We start from the raw sequence: 22,026 nt of genomic DNA, 5'->3' as shown, positions 1-22,026 counted from the left end.
ACAAAAAAAATCCATATTGTGAAAGGCAGTTACGTTGATTCAAAAGTTAAGGCCAAAAAAATGAACCGCATTAACTTAAATCAGCCTGACTACATTTCACGCTGCCTAATTTTTCTCCAGTTTTTTTTGTTTTGACAGAACCGAACAACATAATATTTAGGAACTTTAAGCGACTTTTCTCAGGCTTGTAGTCAATATACGTACAAAATTTTGATCCAGAATATTGCTGTTTTCTATAACAACGCGTTTCCTGCATCTAGGCACATTCACATTAATATTGTTTCGTTACTAATAGTGCACCTTATGAACCAAAGCAAACCTAAATCGAAATGAATCACTGAGATAGTTCTCAAAAATTATAACTTTTGACTCACCATTCCGACGATGGTGGTTCCTTGATGGTTCGTTCTTCCCACGAACAATGTTTCACCGGTATCCGCAGTACCCGCGGGAAGCGCTCCTTCTGGAATAATTCCGCCTGATGCAGGGATCCAACTTACAGTACAATCACACAACACCTAGGACACAAAGTTTGCATTAGAAAGAAATATGACACTTGATAGCGTGTACCTCTCATGAGACTCATTCTAGAGAGGAAAAAAAGAATGGTTGCATTCCCCGATTTATTTCCACCATGACATAGTTTGGCACCAATATTCCTGCAAAATCTGATATTCTGAAGATAGAAAACTGACAGTGACGCTTCTTTCTTTCGTATGATTCAACACAGAATATAAATTCAAGCACTTTCGAAGTATGACTTTCTTTCAATAAAGCAAACTACAGTACTTTTTCTCTATAGCGACTATCGTTATAGCGAGAATCTCTCTGTAACGAGGAAATCGGTCGGTCTCTTGAACTTCCTATATTAAACTATCTCTCTATAACGACTTAACTTAACTTAAACTTTCTCTCTATAACGACTATCGTTATAACGAGAATCTCTCTATACCGAGGAAATCGGCCGGTCCCTTGAGTTCTTGTTGTAGAGAGAAAGTACTGAAATTTAAAAAAATTTCTGTTGTCGCTCAATCATCCACCTCTTTCCAATATGTTTTAAAACCCAAACAACTTCTTGATTTCTCTATGAACTCAATTCGCTTAAAAAACACAGTGAAACCTACTAAGACACCTAAAATTAGAACAAAGTTGGCAAGATGTTTTAACTGTTTCTTACTATAGGCGGAAAGCTCAGAAATTAACTTTTCCCCTTTTTTCTACGATTATTACTAAAACTGAAAAAGTTTCATCTACATGGTTATGTAGCTTGTGCTCATAGAGGTGTCGTCAGCTAAGTTGACGGTTGTTTGCTTTCCGTTTGCAGGCGTTTTTGGGTCACTATTATCCACATGAAAACATCTGGCTCTCTCAGAAGCAAGAACACAAGCTTAGATAAGTTTTTTAGTACTTTCAAACCTTGTAACACTATAATTTTTAGCCACACAGAAATCACAACCACAAAAAAGTCCCAAATAATAACTGATAAGTAGTTTTTTTACGATACGATCATGAGACTGATGTTTTCAATGTGGATAGTAGCGAACGCTGCTTTGTTCAGAGGCCCAAATTCGACGTTGGCGCTTGCAAACCGAAAGTAAACAACCGTCAACTTAGCTGACGACACCTCTAACTTTCTACTTCCCTTTGGTTTTTTTTTTATTCTATTTTTTTTAAACAGTTGCTCTGAAATTGTATATATTCGTGGTCGTAGTGACAAATTTTCTGCCCCTTTTTTTAAATTATAGACTCTACTTCCCAAACACCTATGGAAGCCAGAAAAAATCTCAAAGATATCATGCTCATTCCTACAATCGATACTTTAAAATTGTATACTGATTAGGCTAGTTGAGGAACTGACCTAACTCAAGAATTGACCTTTGTCAAACAGAATTGTGGTCCACATTTTAGTATCATCTGCTTTTTACAAATATTAATAAGAGAAAAGTCTACAAATAGCAGATATAGTCCGCCTAAGAAGATTTTAATTCAGTAAAAAGAGGAGAATTTCATGACGTCTTAATGGATTTGAGCTGAAGCAGTATTTCACTTTTGTTTTTAGTGTTTTTTTTAAGGACTTTCTCTTCGCAAAATACAATCTTGTAGGATCTTTGCCTTTGGTTACGGATAATGAACAAGAATCCTATGATACTTCATTGCTTTTCCAGAATTTAAGAGCTTGAGAGTGAAAAAAAGGTAATAGAAGTGTTAAATCTATCAAAAACACAGAAATCATGTATTTTCATATGCAACAACGCAGACTTCCCCACATATTTTATTTTTAATTAGGGAATCAACAATTATTATTTACACAAACTGATAGCGGTAGATGCAGGGGTCGTAAGACAGCAAGTTGGAATTTTTTAGATGACGAGCATTAAAAATTCAGAAAACTGAAAATCTGAATACAGAGGGAAAAAGCTCATATGAGCACATCTTTCCCCCAAAGAGACACGCTGTCTCGGGAAAATTGTGCCCATATGAGCTTTTCCCCTCTGTATTCAGATTTCCAGTTTTCTGGATTTTTAATGCTTGTTGGTTAAATAATTCCAACTTGCTGAATTTTATTTCTTAAAAACTGATTTTCCTCCTCTGTTGGGAAAAAATAGTCTACGAAAATGAACAATGGTGTTAGTTTTATTTTTCTTCTGAGAAAAGAAAAAATAGCAGAAATTTTGAAAGTTCTGATGAAAACATGCAATTTCTGAGTTTGGTTATTGATATTCAAATAAATTTGAGTCTTCCTCTTCTTCTTCTGACAACACATACAGCACAGTCATGTTTGACAAGTTTTTCCGATACTGAGCATATATATATCACTATAAAGTAAAAAAGTGAGATAAAATAAGCAGTTAGTGGTGTAAATTTTGAGTATCAGTGCTAACTACATAAAGACTCACGTCATAATCTGGTTTTCCGTGCTCGACTCCGCGCCAGGCAATATAGCACATACCGTGGGAAGGAACGATTTTACCAGGAATGAGGGCGCCATCATGATGAGCCCTGCCAACATACAACTCAATCTTGTCGAAGCCGCCTTTGACTGCGTTGGGTGGTATCGCCCCGTTGGACGCCGGCACCCATCGGCCGGAACCCATGGACGAAGAGGCCACGTTCCAACCGGTTGGCTCGATGACCATCTCCACGACGTTGGTGAGGAGGGAGGTTGTGCGACTTTGGCTCCAAGATGACTCTGACTCGAGAGATGCCCCATCTGTTGGAGTGTGGAGGGATTGCGGGGATTGTGTGGCCGAGTGCTGGGTTGCGAGGTTCTGTGGGGAGGGTTGTGGGTGACCGGGGGATGGTTGCGGATGACCAGGGGATGGTTGGGGGTGTCCAGGAGAGGCCACGGCGTGTGCTGGGGGTTGGTGCTGAGGGAAAGCGACTAGGTTTTGGGGTAATGCAAGAGTCGGTGTCGTTGATGTGCTTGGTTCGCCGACACAACCTGAAATCAACCAAAGGGTAATAAGTCAATTAGTGTGAAGTTCATCAGAAAAGGGACCTCAGAATCCTGTGCAAACTTTTCAGTGCTGTAGCTTTTGTCAAGTTGAGTTACAAGATACAATATTGTTGTGAAGATAAGTTGGGGGACCAAATAAGTTGATTTTTGTACAAATAACAATTATATTTCAATAATTTTGAACACAGCAGATAAAAAATTATTCATCCTTTTCTCAAGATACAGTATTTATACTACTAACTTCAATATGCCATGAACTAAATCTAAAAATTTTTGAAAATGTGGGTATTTTGTGATAAACAATTAAAAAAAAAAAAAAAAAAAAAAAATTATTTATGAAAAGTAACCAATTAGTAATGATGAAAAATTGAACATGTTCTCCAAGAGGGGAAAAAGAAATGGATTTAACACCAGAAGAGACGCTACAGAGATTCCAGTAATTATTCAAGGAGGAAATGTCCAGGATATATTTGACAATTTTGAGGCCCAGTTACTTTTTGATGAAAAATAATAATGAAATATTGGTTTTGTACTCATGAAATTTCTCAGTTTCTTCAAACTATAAAGTTGATTTCTAAAAGAAAACTAGTCCTTAACTCAAAATGGCTGGAAACTGATTTTAATATAAGTCCCCAAAAATCTTATCACTGTCATCGCCACTACCCCCTCGCCTGTCATCGCCTATCTTGTCACTTGTCACTGTCTTCTATCATCTGTTTTATCACTATTAAGTGCGTCGAGGATAAAATTTCTAGACAGACTTCATTCATTCACAGTTACTTCACAACTTGCAGTCAGTTTTTTTTTTCTAATGAAAAATCGGATTCTTGAAAAAGTCCTGTTTTAAAAAACAACTGATTAATTTCACCATGTAATTTTTCCCCTAAGTATATTCAACAAGACATTTTTTCTGCTAAAATTGGTTGTTCTCAGTAAGCCCCCCCTTCCTCACTGAAAAAATAGGCGAGTAGCCTCATTTGGCAAAAAATTGTCTGATGGATCAATATAAATTCCAATTAATAATTCCCAGGAAAAATTCTTGTTGAGTCAAAAGGAAATCTCCTTGTTAAAACAGTATTTCGGTGATTTTAAGCAGCATCCTGGCGCCTGGCGTTTCAAGAAATTTCTGCGTGTTTCAAAGAGGGTTCTTGTCCAAGAATTATTAAGTAGAAGGTTCTTCTCAGAGTCTGATAACACATATAAAGTAGCAGAGGGGTACAACATTCACCTTCAACGATCCAATGTCCAGTTGCGGACCAGTTAGTGGAGAGTCCATAATACGCTACTGGGAATGGGTCAGGATCATCCCACGACATGAAAGGCCAAGATTCACCCTCACGACCAACAGCTATGCTACCTCCGGCCCAACGAATCCAGAAGCCTTTGTATTCATCAGAAGTGAGAATGTCCATGGTGTCTACGAGAGCTTGTTCCACTTTCGAGCTGTTTTTCCTGATGCATGATTTGGTATTGGCCCATCCGCCTATCACAACCTGGAATAAGAAAGCACCAAAGATGTATCAGAAAAAGTTTTAGACTTACTGCACAGTTGAAATTCAAGATGTATACTTTCCACCTAGGAAAAAGCACAGTACATTGAAAGAAAAAGGTATTTACTGTGAATCGTCCATAAATAGGGTGTCTACTAAAATTTTATTTTGGATTTTCCTGACATTTTTTTAAATGAGATTATGTGATATTTTGAGCAAAACTCGTTTCATTTACACACCAACATATTTAATAAACTGAATCAAATGATTCACTTTTGCTTGAGCAAAAACTGCATGTAGTTGAAAAATGCTTGACACACTCAGCACTTACTAGTAGCTGATGATAGGAATTCAAACTTGAAACAATAATAAAGGCAGCATTTCATTTTGAATTTTTTTTCCAAATGACTCTTTTCACTATCCTCTTTTGAAAGAAACTCTTTATCTTATAAATTCTTGAGTTAACATCAAATTTCCTGGGTTCTCCCTGTTTTCTGCCGCAGTTAGTAAAAACCCTGCCTATGTCATCTTAGGTAAGTTGCACAATAAATTTGTATCAACCTGCAAAATTGGCAAAAAAGAGTAAAAATTAAACATGGTTGTCCATTGTAAATTCCACCCTTTTGTACATCTTCATGCCATAATGATTGCCAGAAGTATAAAATACTCTTCTCTGCAATGAAACCTCAACTCATAGTTTTGGCAAAGTTGCTAGTCTTAAGCATTTTCACATTTTAAAGAATGAACTCTTCACATCTCACCTCGTACATGGGGTTTCCTTCCCTTGGTACTGTTGTCAAGCAAACCTGCGCATCATTTGTTGTTTTGACTTTGAAGTGTAGAGAGCCGGAGGATATGGGATGAAACTGGTAAATAGACTTGTCATCTGTTTGTATTTCTGAAAAGAAACAAGCGAATAGTTAGATACTGGCACGACTTCACAGAATTTTGCACACTTGGAGATTTAAAACAAAGCCTACTGAAAAGGAATCTTTATTCGGAATTTCCAAGCAATTAGCTTATACGCAGATGCACTGTTTGGTCGGAAAGGTCCTCATATAAGATTTTCTCAGTAAGAATGTGCTAATTTCCTTGTTAAATATGAGTTCCTTATTGAGTTGGTCAAATATCTAACTCAGACAATTCCTTGGGTCGATTATTAATACTTTCAGCTTAATTAAAAAACCAAGGACCTATAAGGCTTCACAGTTTCTTGAGGTGATTTAAAAGCTAGAAAATTTTTGATCAATATGGCATACAACACATAGCATGTATTATGTGAGCTTTTTCAGTTAACTAAACTTACCTGAACTTAAACCCCATAAAAACACAGCAATATCAAATTTTTAGGTGAATTTTACTAAGCTAAGATCATGAATTTAATCACTGCTACATTGAATGTACATTGGGCTAAAATTACAGTTGCTTAAAGTGATTTCTGTGGGTTGCGATTCATTTTCCATCCTCATGTACAAGAGCAGTCGTGTTTTAGGTTTAAATTTGAAGTATTGCCAGATAATTAACATCATTGACAGGATATTGATGGTGAAAGTCCCAAACCTTGTATCTAGTTTGCATTGATTTAAAATCTCCGCTCCCGTTTTAATCATTTGAAGGAGGACAAGTGAACATCATTCCTCGAAGTTTTCCACGGATTTTCTTCACACAGAGAAGAAAAATCACAGCACGTTTTAAGAATCGTCATTGAATAGTTTGCTTTTTAAAAGATTAAGTATGACAGGAAGTCAGCAACATTGCAAACCGCAATACATGGTTTGGGAGTTTCATTGTTGATATACCGAAAAACGGTTTAATCAGAATTGGACCGTAGAACAAAAAATCTTAATTCATCTGTCGATTAGACTACGCTACCTTTATAGATGAATCCTCGGAGTCCGTTTGAATTAAATGGGACTGGCGGGTCGAACACCCATCCGGAGGTCCAACTTTTCATTTGCTCAATTTCGTAGATTGATTTGCGACCTCTCCTAAACTGTCCAGGTGTTGTCAGTTTCGTCCCCGTTGCTTCACATCTTTGCACTTCTTTCTTGATCCTCTTGATAGTCGAGTAGGAGATCCCAGTTGCCTCGGCTGCTCGCCTTAGTGGCTGGTTTAGGGGACATTGAGCCCTTTCTTCTGCTTCTCTTCCTCGAAAAATTTTATTATATTACCTGTGCATACGAGAACAAAGTAGAAATTAATCGACAAAACATAATAAAAATTCCGATAAAACCTAAGGGTGGATCACAAGCTTAAAATCGTAAGATGTACTTTGGTCATAACAGTAGTTAGGAGGTAAATATAGTGACTAACAATTTTGAAAAAATTGAGTAATTTGCACTCTTAACCTACCTAAGTAGAAAGAGATCTATAAGTATTGTGACCAAAGTGCAAAACGACGGACCTATATTGTACTGTTTCTGAAGTTCTACCACTGCTTTGTTTTATTGAAGAGTATGGAGCCTATTTTACAGCTTCAAATGTAAGTTTATAGACTAATATATTGTTAACAGAGAGGATGAATCATAGAAGTATTCCAGAAACGATGTTAAGTAGTTTTCCAAGGAAAAAGTAAATTATGACAGAAAGTCTGCCAATTGCAAATGGAGATACGTGGTTCCACAATTTGGCCATCGCTATAAGTAATAAAATTCGTCATGATATCTAATACTTGGCAAAAAATGTAGGGTTTTTGAATTTGCAAAATACGCTTCAGGTGATAGATCTGTTGCATGGTTCTCTCGTCATTCTTCAAATTCATGACACGGTTACTAAAGTTTTTTGGCTCTTAACGTCCGATATATTAAACACTTTTAATGCATTTTTTATTTTGTAGTGGCCTTAACTTAATTTGTATTATGTTTTTTCTTTTATTAATAAATGAAATCTGAAGTTCTGACTTATGGCCAATTACCTATGATTTCGCGCCCTTGCTCATGGACAACTTTCTTGCCCCTTTTCCCGTCTTCTCGAGGCTCGTTTTTTGGCGGTTTGTTGCTGCTGCTTTTCAGTTTCTTTTTCCTGACGACATTGCCCGCTGGGAGTTGTTTTGCCGGTGGTTGACTGGTAGTTGACATTATCATTTTTTTCTTTAAAAGCTTCTTTTTCTTCTTCAAAGGGTCATCATCACCTCCTTCGTTTGATCTGAAAGAAATGCAGATTGGATGAGTATAACAGCTTAAAACGTAAGGTGAAAAAGTGCTTAAAATAAGGTTGGATTTTTTAATAACTTCATGATCAATTATTCCAGCATAAAATAAAAATCCCCTCATTATGACTGTCAACTTTGAGGTCCTCGATTTCTATTTGACAAATTTTCAAAAGGGGGTAGGGGGAGTCTTGTCGTGCCCATTCAATCTTTTAGTGAATTTTTTCTCTGCAGAAATGATCTCATGAACATCAACAAATTTGTTTCCTCACCAATAGAAGGCCAGTATAGAGAGCTGGGCATGTTCTGCAGGACCCTGAACTCCCGTAAGAGCCAATTCGTTTACAAAAAAACGAGTGAGCACATACTGGTGCTGCAACTTTGCGTCGAATCCTTGCAACTAATTGATGTTAGACCTTTTAAAATTTCCACAGTCCATGCATGAATGTAGTTAAATAGTCTTGGCCTTCACAGAAGCTTTAAGGCGCTTAGTTGTGTTGAAAGAGGTCGGACCGTAAAGAATACATACCCTAATTTTTATAAGTTCAGCCGTCGTGCAGTTTATGTATTAAAAATCTGCTTAACCTCACTTAGAATGGGCAGTGGGTGAGTTGAAGTTTGAGGTAAGTAAGTGGTTGCCCTACAATCAGCTGTCCTACCAAAAAATCTACCTGTCAAACTCTCCTGTGGTATGAAGTTGCATTTGATCTAATAATGTTTAGCCTCAAACGAGAAAAATGAAAGACTTGGATGATGTGCTCTTGATGCTGCAAATCCGGAACTTTGGATAGACTATCTGCCATCATTTAGACACTTCGAGGTACATATGTCCACTTACGAGTAATACTTGACTAGTAAATTGTTCCTTTAAGCGCCTATGGTAAGAAGGCGCCCGCTTCAATTCTGGGTTGCCCGTTAACATACTAGCTACCTAAAAATCGTGCTCTAGGTCCATGTATAACAATAATTGTGCCAAAGCGAAATTTGAGTAGCTTACACCGTTAAGATCACCAGTCGGTAGACCTTCAACAAAAGGAATGATCAGGCGATACAGATGAAAAGATTGAGTTCCAGCCGTTGTTGACGCAAAATTTAAGGTTATGTTCATCGATTCTTTCGTGTGAGATAACACGGATCAGGACAGAACTAGTGCTCCAAACTTTAATATAGAAGCAAAAATTTTGATCGTTTATTACTTCAATTTGAAACTTACTTCAGAAAAGTCGTGGGAAAGGGGAATAAGACAACTTACGAGTTTGATTGCTGGTGCGGACTTGGAGTAGAGGCATTGCTTTGCGGAACCGAAAAGTGACCGTACGTACTTAGGGCGAAAGGCGGTTTATTCACCGGTGTATGCGTCGCCATAGCTTAACTTTAAATTAACCGAGAGAGAGAAAAAACTCACAGTTTTATTTAATTACTAAGCGATCAAACAATTATTTTCACTGGCACGAAAAACGTAAATAAATAAATATAATCGCTCACGGCTGCCAACTCAAGTCAACCGAACACCGGAAATGTAACAAACTGTAACGAGAGCAGAACATCGAAAACGCTGTAAATCATTCAATATTGTGTACAAATCTCTTTAAAATTACATTAAATCAATTAATTATACATTGAAAAAGGAATAAGAAGCTTTTTGGGAATGATGAATACTCGGAAATTTTTAGTACACTTTCAGTCAGCAGTAGGTGGCATCATGGAGGAATACTTGAACAGTTTCCTGAACCGGCCAATAGGGTGCGCGCCATGTTCGATCGCTGCGTGGCGGTTTTATACGAATAGATCCGCGAGTTTTCAAAAGAGCGCAGGGTCAAAGTACGAGGCGCAGGTGCTTCGGACGGTGGATTCGCTACGTTTTGAGCACTTGTTGAAAGTTCTAAGCCGGTCTCCGCTGCGGAGAGGGAGGGAGGGAAGGGGGTTGCTCGCAAAAAGTTTAATCCTCGACCTGCGTCAATGTTCTGTCCCGTTGTCCCCACCGTGAGCTCTCTATCGCTTCGGAGCAACAGCTGTGGATTATTTATAGCGCGATTTTGGGACCGTGCGCGTTCATGCTTTTGAACGTGCCTTTGGTCCTTACGCAATTAATTTCCCGTATTTTACTGCGATGAGGAAAAACACCGTATGGGCGTTTGAATGTTGTCTAATTTCTCTCAATAAAACATGTATTTTTGCAAAAATTATGAATACGTTTTTCTTTGAAATTTCTGATCTGCTTTTCATAGTAAAATTCGAATGAAATTCGCAGAAAATTTCAGATGGAAAATTCGTAGATTATCAGCAGAAATTAGGCAATGTCAGAAAGCACATGTGATGTTTTCTTCCGTATCGGTGGGACGTCGGATACGTGATCCCTTCCGGACGGGTCAGTTTTGCGCGTGATATGAAAGGGCTCTCTGCTTTCTTCCGACTTCTCTCGAAAAGTTACTTTTGAAAATTGAGGGTTCACTTGTCAAACTCGTTTTGATGTGGGGCAGGGAGTTGTTTGCTGGCCTCCCCCGCGCTTTACTTTGGGAGCATTGCAAAATGTCTTTAGAATTCAAATGGACTTTTCTTTAGGAACATCAACAAATCCAGTCTAAAAATGTTCCTTCATCCAAATTCCTGTTGAACACGCGATACGGGGTGTGTCATGATTTTTTATTTTTTTTTTATTATTTTTATTTTTTTCTTTTTTTTTTCCCTGGTGCGTGATCGATGTAGCTGTTCCCAGCGGGGAGGTTTAGCGGCCACAATGCTTAAGCTAAATAGGAACCCAAGGGAGGCCATCTCGGAAATTTTTTAAAAAACTTCAAGTCCCTAATGTGACATTTTAGGGGCAACTTTTCGTCCCTTGATTCATTTAAAATGAAGTGAAAAATTGAAGAAATAAATGGGGAAAAAAAGGAGGAAAATATGAAATAAAATGGGAGGAAAACATGAATAATAAACGAGGGGGAAAAGGAAGGAACAGGGTTGCCACAGAGTTTGGAAAAATAAGTTCCATGACATTTTCCTGATTTCCCTGAAACATTTTGGTGAAATTCCCTGACAACTGAACAAATGCTAGATTTCTAGAAAGCTATTAGAAATACCTAGTTTTCGGGAAAAATTTCTTGTTACTCTAGTGAGATATTATGCTCATTTTCTCGCAAACCGGTACAGCCATAGAAAAAAAACTGATTGTACTGTTGAATTCAGTACACTCAATAAACCTAAGTTTTTTTCAAATTGGATCAAATTCAAAATGCAGGAATCACTCCAGGGACTGAAACGCAGGGCAGAAAAGTAGGCGTACCGACAAAAGCGCGTGCTCAACGCACGGAGACTTATCTTACTCTATAGTATAAAATCATAAGCGCACCGTGTCACGCTAAGGGTCACGCGGGTGTCACGCTAATTAGTAACGCTCGGTTTCTCCTCCACTCCCACTCCCCGCCCCCCTCCCGCGCGCACGCTCACATGCCTCCCGCCGTCTCCAAACCGGGTTTTCGTTAACTCTTAATGATCTTTTCACGATCTCACGATATCTGCTTATTAGCGGCGCGAAGCGCCTCTGGGGGGGTTGGACCGCGGAGCGGCCAGGGGGCGCACCCCCTAGTTATTTAAACATTCGCTCATGCTGAACCACACGAGAGATCGCCAATCGCCAAAACGTCTGCATGCGGGAATCACTTCAGAGACCTTAATGCAGCGCAGAAAAGTAGGCGCACCGACAAATGTACGTTGCTTGACGTACGTTGACCTTACTATTTAAAAATTTGCTCATGATGAACCATACCAAGAATTTCTCGATATTTACTTAGTGACACACATTTCTTCTTTGCCTGTTACTTCGATCGGTGAAAAACGCAATTTGCAATGAGTGCGATTCGTTACAGTTGCGAATGTGACAATGTTGCGTAGTGAAAACGAATTTGTGAATAATGTTGGGAGAAACTTCGCTCTAATCACGTAAAATGATGCAAACAATTTTGACCGCAGACAAACCTTAGAATATTCAACGGCGTCGCTTTGATCGGCGAGAAACGCGATTTGCAATGATTAAGAAAAAAGGGTCGGTTGCGCTGGTCACAGAATCGTGTTTTGGTGCTGTGTTCTTGCAGATCAAATAAAAATAATACGATTGGTCCAAACAGCAACTTTCTACAATATTAACCGAGATATCGCCCCTTGAAAAACTCAATTTTATGACGCTGCGTCGCGGTTACCGCGGTGGATGACGCCAAAAAGCCGATTTTTCAAAGGAAAATATCACGGTTAATATTGAACGTAGAAAGTTGCAAATTGGACAGATCTTATAATTAGCTAATCTACAGGAGTCAAGCATCAAAACACGATTCTATTACCAGCGCAACTAGCCAATTACAGTTGCAAAGGCTACGTTCAAGTATAAAGAGGAAGTATTTGGAAACTTTTTGGGGAAAAACTGCGCTAACCATGTAAAATCGAGAGTGATACTTTAGACTTGTGCACAGGGACAAATATTCTTAATTAGGCTAAGAAGTCTAAACCTGCCGAAAGTATCCTGCACTCCTCCTAACGGGAAATTGCACCACAATCGATTTTCAATTTTATTATTGCATTCAATTCTCCTGAAGATTCTGATCAAAAGTCATCATTGCGCCAACTTTCTACGATACACCGTTTTCGCACATCCCCGTCATTATTCAATTATTCGGCGATGAAGAGTCAGAAAAATTCCTAATTTCAGCACCCGAGAGAACAGTCGGCTAAGTGTCAACAAGGTAATCAGAGGCTCCAGCACCGAGCAGCAGTCTTGTCTCGGATTCCACTCGCCTTCTTGCTGGACCATCCGAATCAGTTTCGTGAGGAACATAGGAACAGGAAAGTCAGATAAAAGAAGTGGATGTCCAACGGATGCAAGCGGGAGGAAGATAGCCCCAGAGTAGGCAGGAACTGATAAGTAAGACAGACACACGCAACGTTTTTCCTTATTTACATCAGGCCTGTTCTCGAATGCCTTGTACTTTTTTGACTCTTTATCACCGAATAATTGAAACTTTTTGGACGTGTTGTGCAAAAACCGTGCCTCGTAAAAAGTTGGCACAATAATGACTTTTGATCAGCATCTTGAGGAGAATAGGATGCAATAAAATAATTAAAAATTGACTGTGGTGCACTTTCTCATATGGCGTGCACAGGGTCCTCTTAGATTATGACCAAAGCAATACATCACTCGCCGAGTGCTAGGGATGAATCAACTCCAAAGGGGATCCAGTTGGTCGTTATGGAATTCTGTTGCAAAACTATCAGAATCAGAGGCAAGCTCCTGAGGCTTCGAAGAGACATGTTCTGCAGTGATATATGATATAAAAATTTATGGACTGATTTGCTACTTACAGACTTTAAAAGTTCCCTTCGGACGGGTGCAAAGTAACTCGGTTCGTGAGGTGACAGAAATGGTTCAACACCGAATTTCACGATATAAAACATACAGAAAAGGGATAAAGAACTAAGGCGTTTCAACTGACGATGAGTAACACCTGGAAGTCATTGTCGATAATAAGTTCGATAATAACCATGACAACATGAAATAAACACTAACAAAACAGATTTGAAATTAACAAACCGTTACGAGGTTATGTACCGGCACCAGCGCCGGCGCGGCGCACCGAGGAAACAGCAATAACCAGATATTGCCGGCGCAGAGATACAACTATTCGTACTTGATGGATGTTGGTGTCGTATCTGCAAAATAGAAGGCGTGCAGCTAGCACAAAGTTGCCCTTGACAGCATTTTTCGCACAAATAATTTTTAGAATATGAATGTAAAATATTCTGGACAGAAAACGCTTCGTACTTTCACTACCAAACCAGATTACAGGGCGGAAGAAGGGATGATGAGCATTAATAAAACTGGCTGATACTGGCGCGCGAATTCTGTAGACATAGAAGCCCCTTCAATTAGTAAACAGACAACATGCACAACACTTTGATACAGTGCCCGTCACTTCACTGTACACTTAATTAGTTAATTGCACCCCATTGCAACCTGTGCTACTTGGGAAAAACTGAATTTTGTAAATTGGAAGTAATGGCTATGCAAGATCGATTAGATTCTCACCCGTGTAATCCGTGTTTAAAGTGAGAGCAAAATCTGAAGTATACCCCTAGTAGCAATGGCTCTTGAAAAAAGTTCTACAAAAAGTTGTACAAAAAAATGTAAAAAACTTGTTAATTTTAAGAGTTCGTAAATTTTTAAGGAAAAAAACTCTTAAAATACTCGTTTTAGGAAATCCTTTTGGGGAATTCTTTTGAGTAAAAAAATAGTGTTATTTTAATTAAAAGAAAACGTAAAATTTACGTGAAAATCAATAAACTATATCCTCAATTTTTATGGGCTGCAACTGCTCCTTTTATACTTTTTTGTTCACCACTTTTTTCCTCGTTTTTGCCCGCAGGAAGCTAAAAAAAAATACATAAATTTTACTTAAAATTTTTCTTCAAATTTATGTAAAAAAAGCCCCAAAAAGGGTTTTCTCATACGAATATTTCAAGAGTTTTTTTAAGTAATTTTCAAGTGGTTTTAGGTAAGTAAATTTTAAGAGATCTCTTAAAATTTACGAGTTTTTTACAACTTTTCTCAACAGCCACTGCTACCAGGGACAATGATTTTTTCAATCAGTCAACATTTTTCTTTGTAAAAATAGAACTCGATTGATACAATGATGAGTTTTTCCTACAATGTAGAAGAAGTTCTAAGATCTTAAGCAGCACTGCAAGGATGTAAGTTCTTTCCTGCAAAAAGCCGTCTATTAGAGAAATTGCTTCTAATCATCTGCGGGACGATTATTGAAATGATATCAACTCTATGTCGCCGCTTTGTCGTGTCGCAGCATCGACTGAGTGTGACACGACAAAGCGGCAACATAGAGTCGATATCATTTCAATAATCGCCCCACTGAGATGCAGGGAGTCTGCAGTCTATAGATTATGATAGGAGAGTTTCTCAGACTAAAATGATCGAATTCCCAGATTAATCATTTCCACAATTTGGATGCACAGAATTAAAAATGAAAAATTTTTAACATTAATTCTTTGCAAATGACAAGAACACGTCGCTGGCAAAAGAGAAAAACCACTTATCTCTATTGCAGTGTCTCTAAATTTCCACTTCTATTTGCTTTTTTTCTAAGAGAAACGAGCCAACTTCACAGCTTCTTTAAACAGAATATTTTCTGCTGATACAAAAAATAGAGGGAAGTTTTTAAGAAAATATGTAGACAAGTCCTGCAAAGAAAAAATAAAGCATGACAGGAAGTTTGCAACTTTGCGAACGGAGATACGTGGTATCGCAATTTGGTCATCGTTGTAAACCTTTTTTTCTTCTAGAATGAATTTCTGTTCTGCAGAGTGTAGTAAACGGAGCATTGAACTACGAACCAGGCTGAGAGTCAATTTGATTAGGTGGACAGCGCTGATATTTTTTCAGATTTCAAGCTACAAGATTTTTCATATTTCCAGTCATATTAATGCAATTCCCTAGCCCCTATTTAATTTTCCTGCTGGATCAGTGGCACCCAATTTTTTTTTAAATTAATTTTTGGAAAAAGCAGAGTGAACTAAGCTTCTTTCAGAAAAGGAATCTAAAAAAATAGGTTCCGTTTTCAAGACCTGTGGAATTCCTGGAAAAGTGTTCAATATTGAGGATTGGAAAAATAACTCATTAAAGCACAGGTAAAAAATATATTACACTTCAACAATGAGTCACTAAAATGCCTTATATACAAAAATTGTTCTCTCTCATCAGAAGAAGTACATCCTGCAAAACTTTAAAGCACTTGATTGCACAAAAATTACAGAGTAAGTATTTGGCTAACTTTACAAAATTTACAAAATCCAGAGTTGGCTCTTAAGAGCTTATCGACAACGAAACTGCAAAAATGCATATTTTGATTGCAGCGTTGTAAAATCTCAACTTTCATTTTGTTTTATCAAAAGAGAACAAACGGACACTATTGCTCAGAATACTCATAGATTATTTTTCACACAGAGAAGAAAAATCAAAGAGGTTTTCAAGAGATGAGTATTTTCTGATTTAAAAAATGAATTGTGAGAGGAGGTCTCCAATGCTGCAAATTGCAATGCATATTTCTCAAGTCTCACCATCACTGTGTGTGCTTCAGCTACTCCATTGGAAAAATCTCCTAAGTGCAAGACCACTCTGTCATCTGACAAAACATACTTAGACATCATGGTGCATAATTATTCAGCGTAACCACAAGTTTCGCTTCTGTCTCAGTCAAGACATTAGCAGCGATTAATAAAAAAAAAAAGGTTTGGCAGGGTGTTCAGCAGAATTGAAGTGTTGATAGCAGAAAGAGCATCGATAAATTGTTTCTGCAGGTACTAAAGAGAATTTACTGTTAAAAATTCTGACCAATTTTTGACCCCATCTGAAAAAAATTCTTTCTACGAAAATTTGCCTACGTCTACTACAATTATGGACAGTCACCAACTGATGATTAAGTTCTGCAAAAATAGAACTCTGTTTCGTTATAAAATCTTTCTTAATACTTCATTTTTTGAAGAATATCTAACGGACAATATGACTTGAAATTTTCACAGAATAATTTTGATAGAGAAAAGAAAAATCTAAGAGAATTTTGATAAATATTGACAGGTAGTTTCCCTTTTACAAAGTACCTAGAACATACTAGGGACTTGGCAGAGTTAAATTTCAACATGTGTTGTTTGACAACAGTTGATCACATGTAAATGACGTTCTGAATTTTTGAATGCGTACGAACCTGCACAGACTATACTTGAGAACAGAGGTTAATCTTCGAATGTATTCCATCCATCAGGGAAAAAGTTTTAGATTAAGTATCCTCTCCTTTTTCTTAACTCTTTCATGATCATGACCACAAACACACCATATTCTTCTGGCAGAATTTCCAGATAATTCATCAACACCCACTCAAAAATATTCTCATTTTCATCTTACACTGAATTACTTCCACACAAATTTTGGACAAAATTTGCAGTGTTACTTTGTACAAATATCAATCTGCATTAAAAATTAAATACGAAAGCTAATTCTAATCTGAATATTGAATATGAGTGCCCATTGTTGCAAGATTTTCAAGGTGATGTCTTTAATCTACAGTATGTACAAAAACTTACTACTAAAATGTAATTTGAACATCACAGATAATTGAATTGCTTTGATTCAAGTTTATGTTGCTACATTGTTTAATCGATAATACTACACACTACTGTTCTTCCAAAATGCTGGCTCTAAAATAGATACAAATTTGGCGTTTCCTTTCATTTTTTTACTTGACAGCTCGTTCACAAGTAGACTAATTGTCATTTGAGACTTCCTTAAATTATAAATACAAACGTAAGTTTTGTAGGTAATGAAAAACATGCGGGGGGTTGGATGCAAGTCATATGAATAAAATTTTAAAATAATTTTGGCATCTTCTTTTGCACTTAAATTTATTTTAATGGAGTTAAAAAAAAATTTAGGAGCAAATTGGGTACTTTAAAACAATTTTAAAATTTTATGCATTTGGTAAATTATCCTATTAACATTGAATGTTGTGATCAAAAGTAGTGAATCAATGGCGCAAGCTAAAAATATGGCATGAAATGCCTTCCTTGACTGACAACAACTTTGGTAGACAAACTATGAACACATGCACAATTCCATAACAGTTTGAATTGTGAGACAAAGGTGTAGACTTTCAATGTCTGACAACTTATCCGAGAGTTTTTTTTTGCATATTTGCAAAATTTAGATACAAATCGAATTTTTTTCTTTGCCTGGATGAGATCAAAATACGAGATGTCCTTGAAAGTAAACTTAAGACGAAATACATTCACACTTCAATGATAAAATTTTAAAAAAATGTATTTCAAAGTGGCATTTTTAAACAGGGTTGCCATAGATTTTAGAGATGAATTTCCCTGACACATTTGGGTAATAGTCCCTGACAAAGACAATTGGAGATATACCAAATGTTTAGGAAGACATAATTTGAAATAGTTTCCAGGAAAACATTGTTGTTTAAAACATCAAAACCCTTCTAGAAAGTAAATAAAGGTGACTTAACAATTTTTCCTTGACACTTTCATCAAATTCTCTGACATTTCTCAGGTTTCCTGGTATTCGCTGACTGTGACAACTCTGTTTGAATCTTAGGTCATAATTTATATTATTATAAAATCACTGATATTTTCGCAATAAAAGGTGCCTGTACATAGAACCAAAGAATTCAGCTCTGGCTAAATTCCATGTGATGTTCTTCATGATCTTTAGGGAACGATAAACTTTGAAAATGTAACTTTCCACGGGCCAATTTCAAGGAAAGCAAGACTGAGAAGTAGAAAGTTTCGATTTTAAAAGCTCACAATGTTTAAAGACACCATATCAAATAATGATGAAAAGCCTGCACAGGATTCTGAGGTTGTCAGTGCAGGGTCCTTTGCTGAGAACATTCTTGAAAATGCAAAGCAAATCAAACACAATTTAGAACAGTTACAAAGATTGGTCCACTGCAAAAAAATGATGTTATGACAGGAAATCTAAAATTTTGCCAACTAAAATATAAGTGATTCAGTTTCACCAAAGATTATACAGTTCAAACAACAAATGAATTTAAGACTTTTGAATTGTTAGAATACACAGTGATAACAGACAGATATAGGAATGGTAAAAGTATTTACAGATATAAAGAAGGTAAAACTGGATGGGTGAAAAATTCCGTACCTTCCAAAAATTAGGGTGAAAATTATGGGTATTTTGGCACAAAGACTTCTAAGGCTTGAAAACTGATTGAGGTGTAAGATCTGGATGTGTAGCACTCTGCCGTACTGAGAAAGAATGCCGTACGAGCCTTTAAACAATGCCAAACTTTTTTTGGGCAAATCACGAATTTCCAGGTAAATTGTGAATATTTTTCTTTTAAATTTTCAGAGAATTTTGATCATAATATGATCTAAAATGTCTGCCAATTTTGCTGAAAAATATTCTTAGTTTTCACAAAAAAAAATAAATAAATAAAAAAAAAAGTGTACTTTCTGAGAGTTAATTTGGAAACATTCGAATTTTCATAGGGCATTTTTCCTTAGCAGGCAGCACTGCGAACACTAGTTTTAATTCAAAAAGTATATCAAGGTTGAGACGAATTTTTTTTTTCAATGTAGACTGGCTCTCGATGCGAACAGCCAAAGATACCGCTATCTCAGCTGGAGCCACAAGTAAAATCTCTAGTTTAGGTTCCTGCCCTTGTCTTTTTGGACTCCAAAGCAATAAAAGTCCAAAACAATGTGACAAGGATCAGATCCGAAGTGTCGAGTTTGTTTGTTGAGCGAATATACTCCACAAGATCCAGTTTGTCAAGCCGGAGTCTTTATGTTTACAGGCATATTTTCCGCTACCAAAAAATTCATGCTTACAGAAAAAAACCTCACATTTACAATGATTACAACACATAGAGCTAAAGCTGAGAGGAGTTACTTGACTACCATAACTTCGTAATCACCGTATGGCAGTTCATGGCCATTGTAAGGAATGTAACACACTTTATGACTTGGCTGGACCTGCAACAAAAAGAGGAGATAATCAGTTGAAAGCGTCATGTGTAAAATAGGCTTGGTTACAGCTGAAATAAAAATATGTCAACGGTTAGATTAAGAAAACGCGTAACTTAGTTCAGGGCATTGCAAATTTCTCAGCATGTATTTATGGTTTAATATGATACTAAATCAACGTAGTCTCTTAACAATTTTTTGTGATTTTTCTTCTCTGTATGAGAAATTTTTTGTTATAGTTCCAAGAGATGAGATTGGCCTGTTTTTTTCTTTTTTTGAAAAAAAAAAAAATAAATAAAAAAAGGTAGACTCTGATTTTCAGCATCATGGTCAATTTTCCTGTCAACAGTCACAGAAACGTAATTTTCTCATGATTGAATTGATAATACTCACACACAAAAATTAGGATAGTTTGCGCATTTTTAAGTTTATACTCTTCAGATCAGTTTATGAGTCCATTAACTAGTACTCCAAGGTTAGGAGCTTGAAAATTATGTTCAACTTAACTTAAAACCATGCAATTCAAGATTTAAAATCTTTTAGCGGAAAAAAAATTCAGATATCAGTGATAATGCATTGCATCTTTGCCCACTTCAATTAATCCAATAACCCCTCTTTCAACTTTAGTTTATTTGAGAACGTTCTTGATGGATAAAAGCCAGTTTGAACTTTGGACTTGCCTCCTGACTCTGCTGCTGTTGAGTGGCCTATCAAAGTGTCCTTCTCAACAGAAACATCATCCGAAATTCTAAAAAATGGCAATGCTGATACACCATTTTTCTCAAAATAGATCGGATAATTATATACAAGGTTCTGTCTTGCACAAACATGCAACATATGTAGCTGTCATTTAGACGAATGAAAAACTGACCTTCATTTTGCAATTAGAAACTACAATTTCTGGGTCATCCGTCAAAACACTTATACATAGGGAAAGTAATGGTACATATGTTGTTTCTAAACAGAGCCAGATTGTAGTTCTGAATTGCAGAATGTAGTCTAACTGTACTGCCACGCTGAGAAAAAACGCTGTAAGAACCTTCAGAGGCTGTCAAATTTTCTTTAATAAAATAAGAATTTAATGAGAAAATCATGAACACTTTTCTTCAAATTTTTTAGATAATTCTGTTCACACTTAAATCTAAAATATCTGAAAATTTCAAGGAAAAATATGCATGACTTTCTTCCAAAATACATTTTTTATCCGGAGTAATTTGGCAACACTGAAACAACACTGGAATGTTCATACAGCGTTTTTCCTTAGAACAGCAGTATACAACAGAGTATACAAAGCGCATTTACTGCATGTTTTTGATGATGAAAGGAAGAGGCAATCAAACTCGACTCACTGAAGTGTTCATTGTCATAGTTGAGGGCAATCCAATTTCGATAAAAAAGAAAAAGAAAAACGCAAAATTTCGACTCATATCAGCTTGTTGAGATCATCCGACACTTGAGGAGCAAAGCCCTCAAGTAGCATAGACGTGGAAGCGCAGAGACAGAGAAAAAAAAGAATGGGAAGAGCTATTGTTGCAATTCTCCATCACAAATACACATATCCGCAGACAAGAATGTGTGTGGAGGGAGGGGAGAAACTGAACGTTGCAAAACTTGAAACAGCTAAAAGAGAGCATGTATTTTGAAACTAGAATTCTGAAGCGGGTCCCCCTTGGTCGTCGCCTTAGTTACAAAAATTCTTAGTTTTGATCGATCTCTGTTCTCACACTCATCTCAAACCGCCAAATTCCGTTTATATTTCCGTTTTTATATTATTTTCTGTATCTCCGTTTATATTTCCTGCAAATAAAAGGTAAAACCCCAACTCAAAGTAATTCAGATTTTATCACAAATCCTACAAAATTTCATATTCTCTCCTGTGACAGGATTGGGAATCCACCAAAAAAATCCTGATATTTCACTATAAGATGAGTGTCCCTGGGAAAAAAGGACTTTATTGCGGAGAGGCGAGTCGTTCAGGGGAGCAACTTCCGAAAAGTTTAGTTGAAAAATTTGAGGTAGACTTCTTGACAGGATATGCTCTCTGATATCCCAAAGAATCCGTTATAAGCAATTAAGTCATTTTTGTGCCATAGGAGGGGGGAGGGAGGGATAACAGGAGTTAAAACATACGATAGGAAAAGGATTTTAGTGCCACATCTACCTCGCTATGATACTAAGGGCTGCTTTAAAACATTGAGAACTCTGAAATCGCATTTTGGAGTGACGTTTTTGTCAACTTTTTTCTTCTAAGATTATGGCCATTTTACCTATAGATGGCTACAAGTAGAACATTTTTCAATCACCTCTTGCAAAATAAACGTGTACCATTCAAAAGGATGAATTGAATTCTTGACATGATGAATGAATAAAATTGATCTAGAGGA

General features: G+C 36.9%; 3 protein-coding genes across 3 annotated transcripts in view; all 3 read right to left on the bottom strand.

Annotated features, from left to right (window-relative positions):
* LOC109038178 (uncharacterized) overlaps window positions 1–19,569 on the bottom strand; it is an 82,262-nt gene extending 62,693 nt beyond the window's left edge. Inside the window, exon 1 of the mRNA XM_072304004.1 lies at window positions 13,442–19,569. The gene's annotated coding sequence lies outside the window, so the exon portion shown is untranslated. The remainder of the gene's footprint in view (window positions 1–13,441) is intronic.
* The window catches only part of LOC109038175 (uncharacterized), a 44,517-nt gene that overhangs the window by 9,354 nt on the left and 13,137 nt on the right, over window positions 1–22,026 (bottom strand). The window contains exons 8-13 of the mRNA XM_072304434.1: window positions 19,569–19,651; window positions 6,820–7,058; window positions 5,709–5,845; window positions 4,686–4,950; window positions 2,898–3,442; window positions 375–518 (exon numbers count right to left, since the gene is read on the bottom strand). Of these exons, the coding sequence (XP_072160535.1) occupies window positions 375–518; window positions 2,898–3,442; window positions 4,686–4,950; window positions 5,709–5,845; window positions 6,820–7,058; window positions 19,569–19,651 (1,413 nt within the window). The remainder of the gene's footprint in view (window positions 1–374; window positions 519–2,897; window positions 3,443–4,685; window positions 4,951–5,708; window positions 5,846–6,819; window positions 7,059–19,568; window positions 19,652–22,026) is intronic.
* Window positions 6,820–9,601, bottom strand: LOC140225370 (uncharacterized). The gene is made up of 3 exons (XM_072304012.1): window positions 9,348–9,601; window positions 7,862–8,091; window positions 6,820–7,118 (listed from the first exon to the last, which is right to left on the bottom strand). The coding sequence occupies exons 1-3, from the start codon at window positions 9,458–9,460 to the stop codon at window positions 7,060–7,062; spliced, it is 402 nt and encodes a 133-aa protein (XP_072160113.1). The 5' UTR covers window positions 9,461–9,601; the 3' UTR covers window positions 6,820–7,059.

Source organism: Bemisia tabaci, chromosome 9 (assembly GCF_918797505.1).
Source record: "Bemisia tabaci chromosome 9, PGI_BMITA_v3".
Classification (NCBI taxonomy): domain Eukaryota; kingdom Metazoa; phylum Arthropoda; class Insecta; order Hemiptera; family Aleyrodidae; genus Bemisia; species Bemisia tabaci.
The sequence above is the reverse complement of the archived record's forward strand: the minus strand, read 5'-3'. Positions and strand labels throughout refer to the sequence as shown.

Excerpts from the sequence above, each read along its gene's own strand:
- LOC140225370 (XM_072304012.1), bottom strand. The coding sequence starts at position 9,460 with ATGGCGACGCATACACCGGTGAATAAACCGCCTTTCGCCCTAAGTACG. Across the intron at positions 8,092-9,347 it reads CCGCACCAGCAATCAAACTC|ATCAAACGAAGGAGGTGATG; the intron begins GTAAGTTGTCTT and ends CATTTCTTTCAG. Across the intron at positions 7,119-7,861 it reads GCAAGGGCGCGAAATCATAG|GTAATATAATAAAATTTTTC; the intron begins GTAATTGGCCAT and ends TCGTATGCACAG.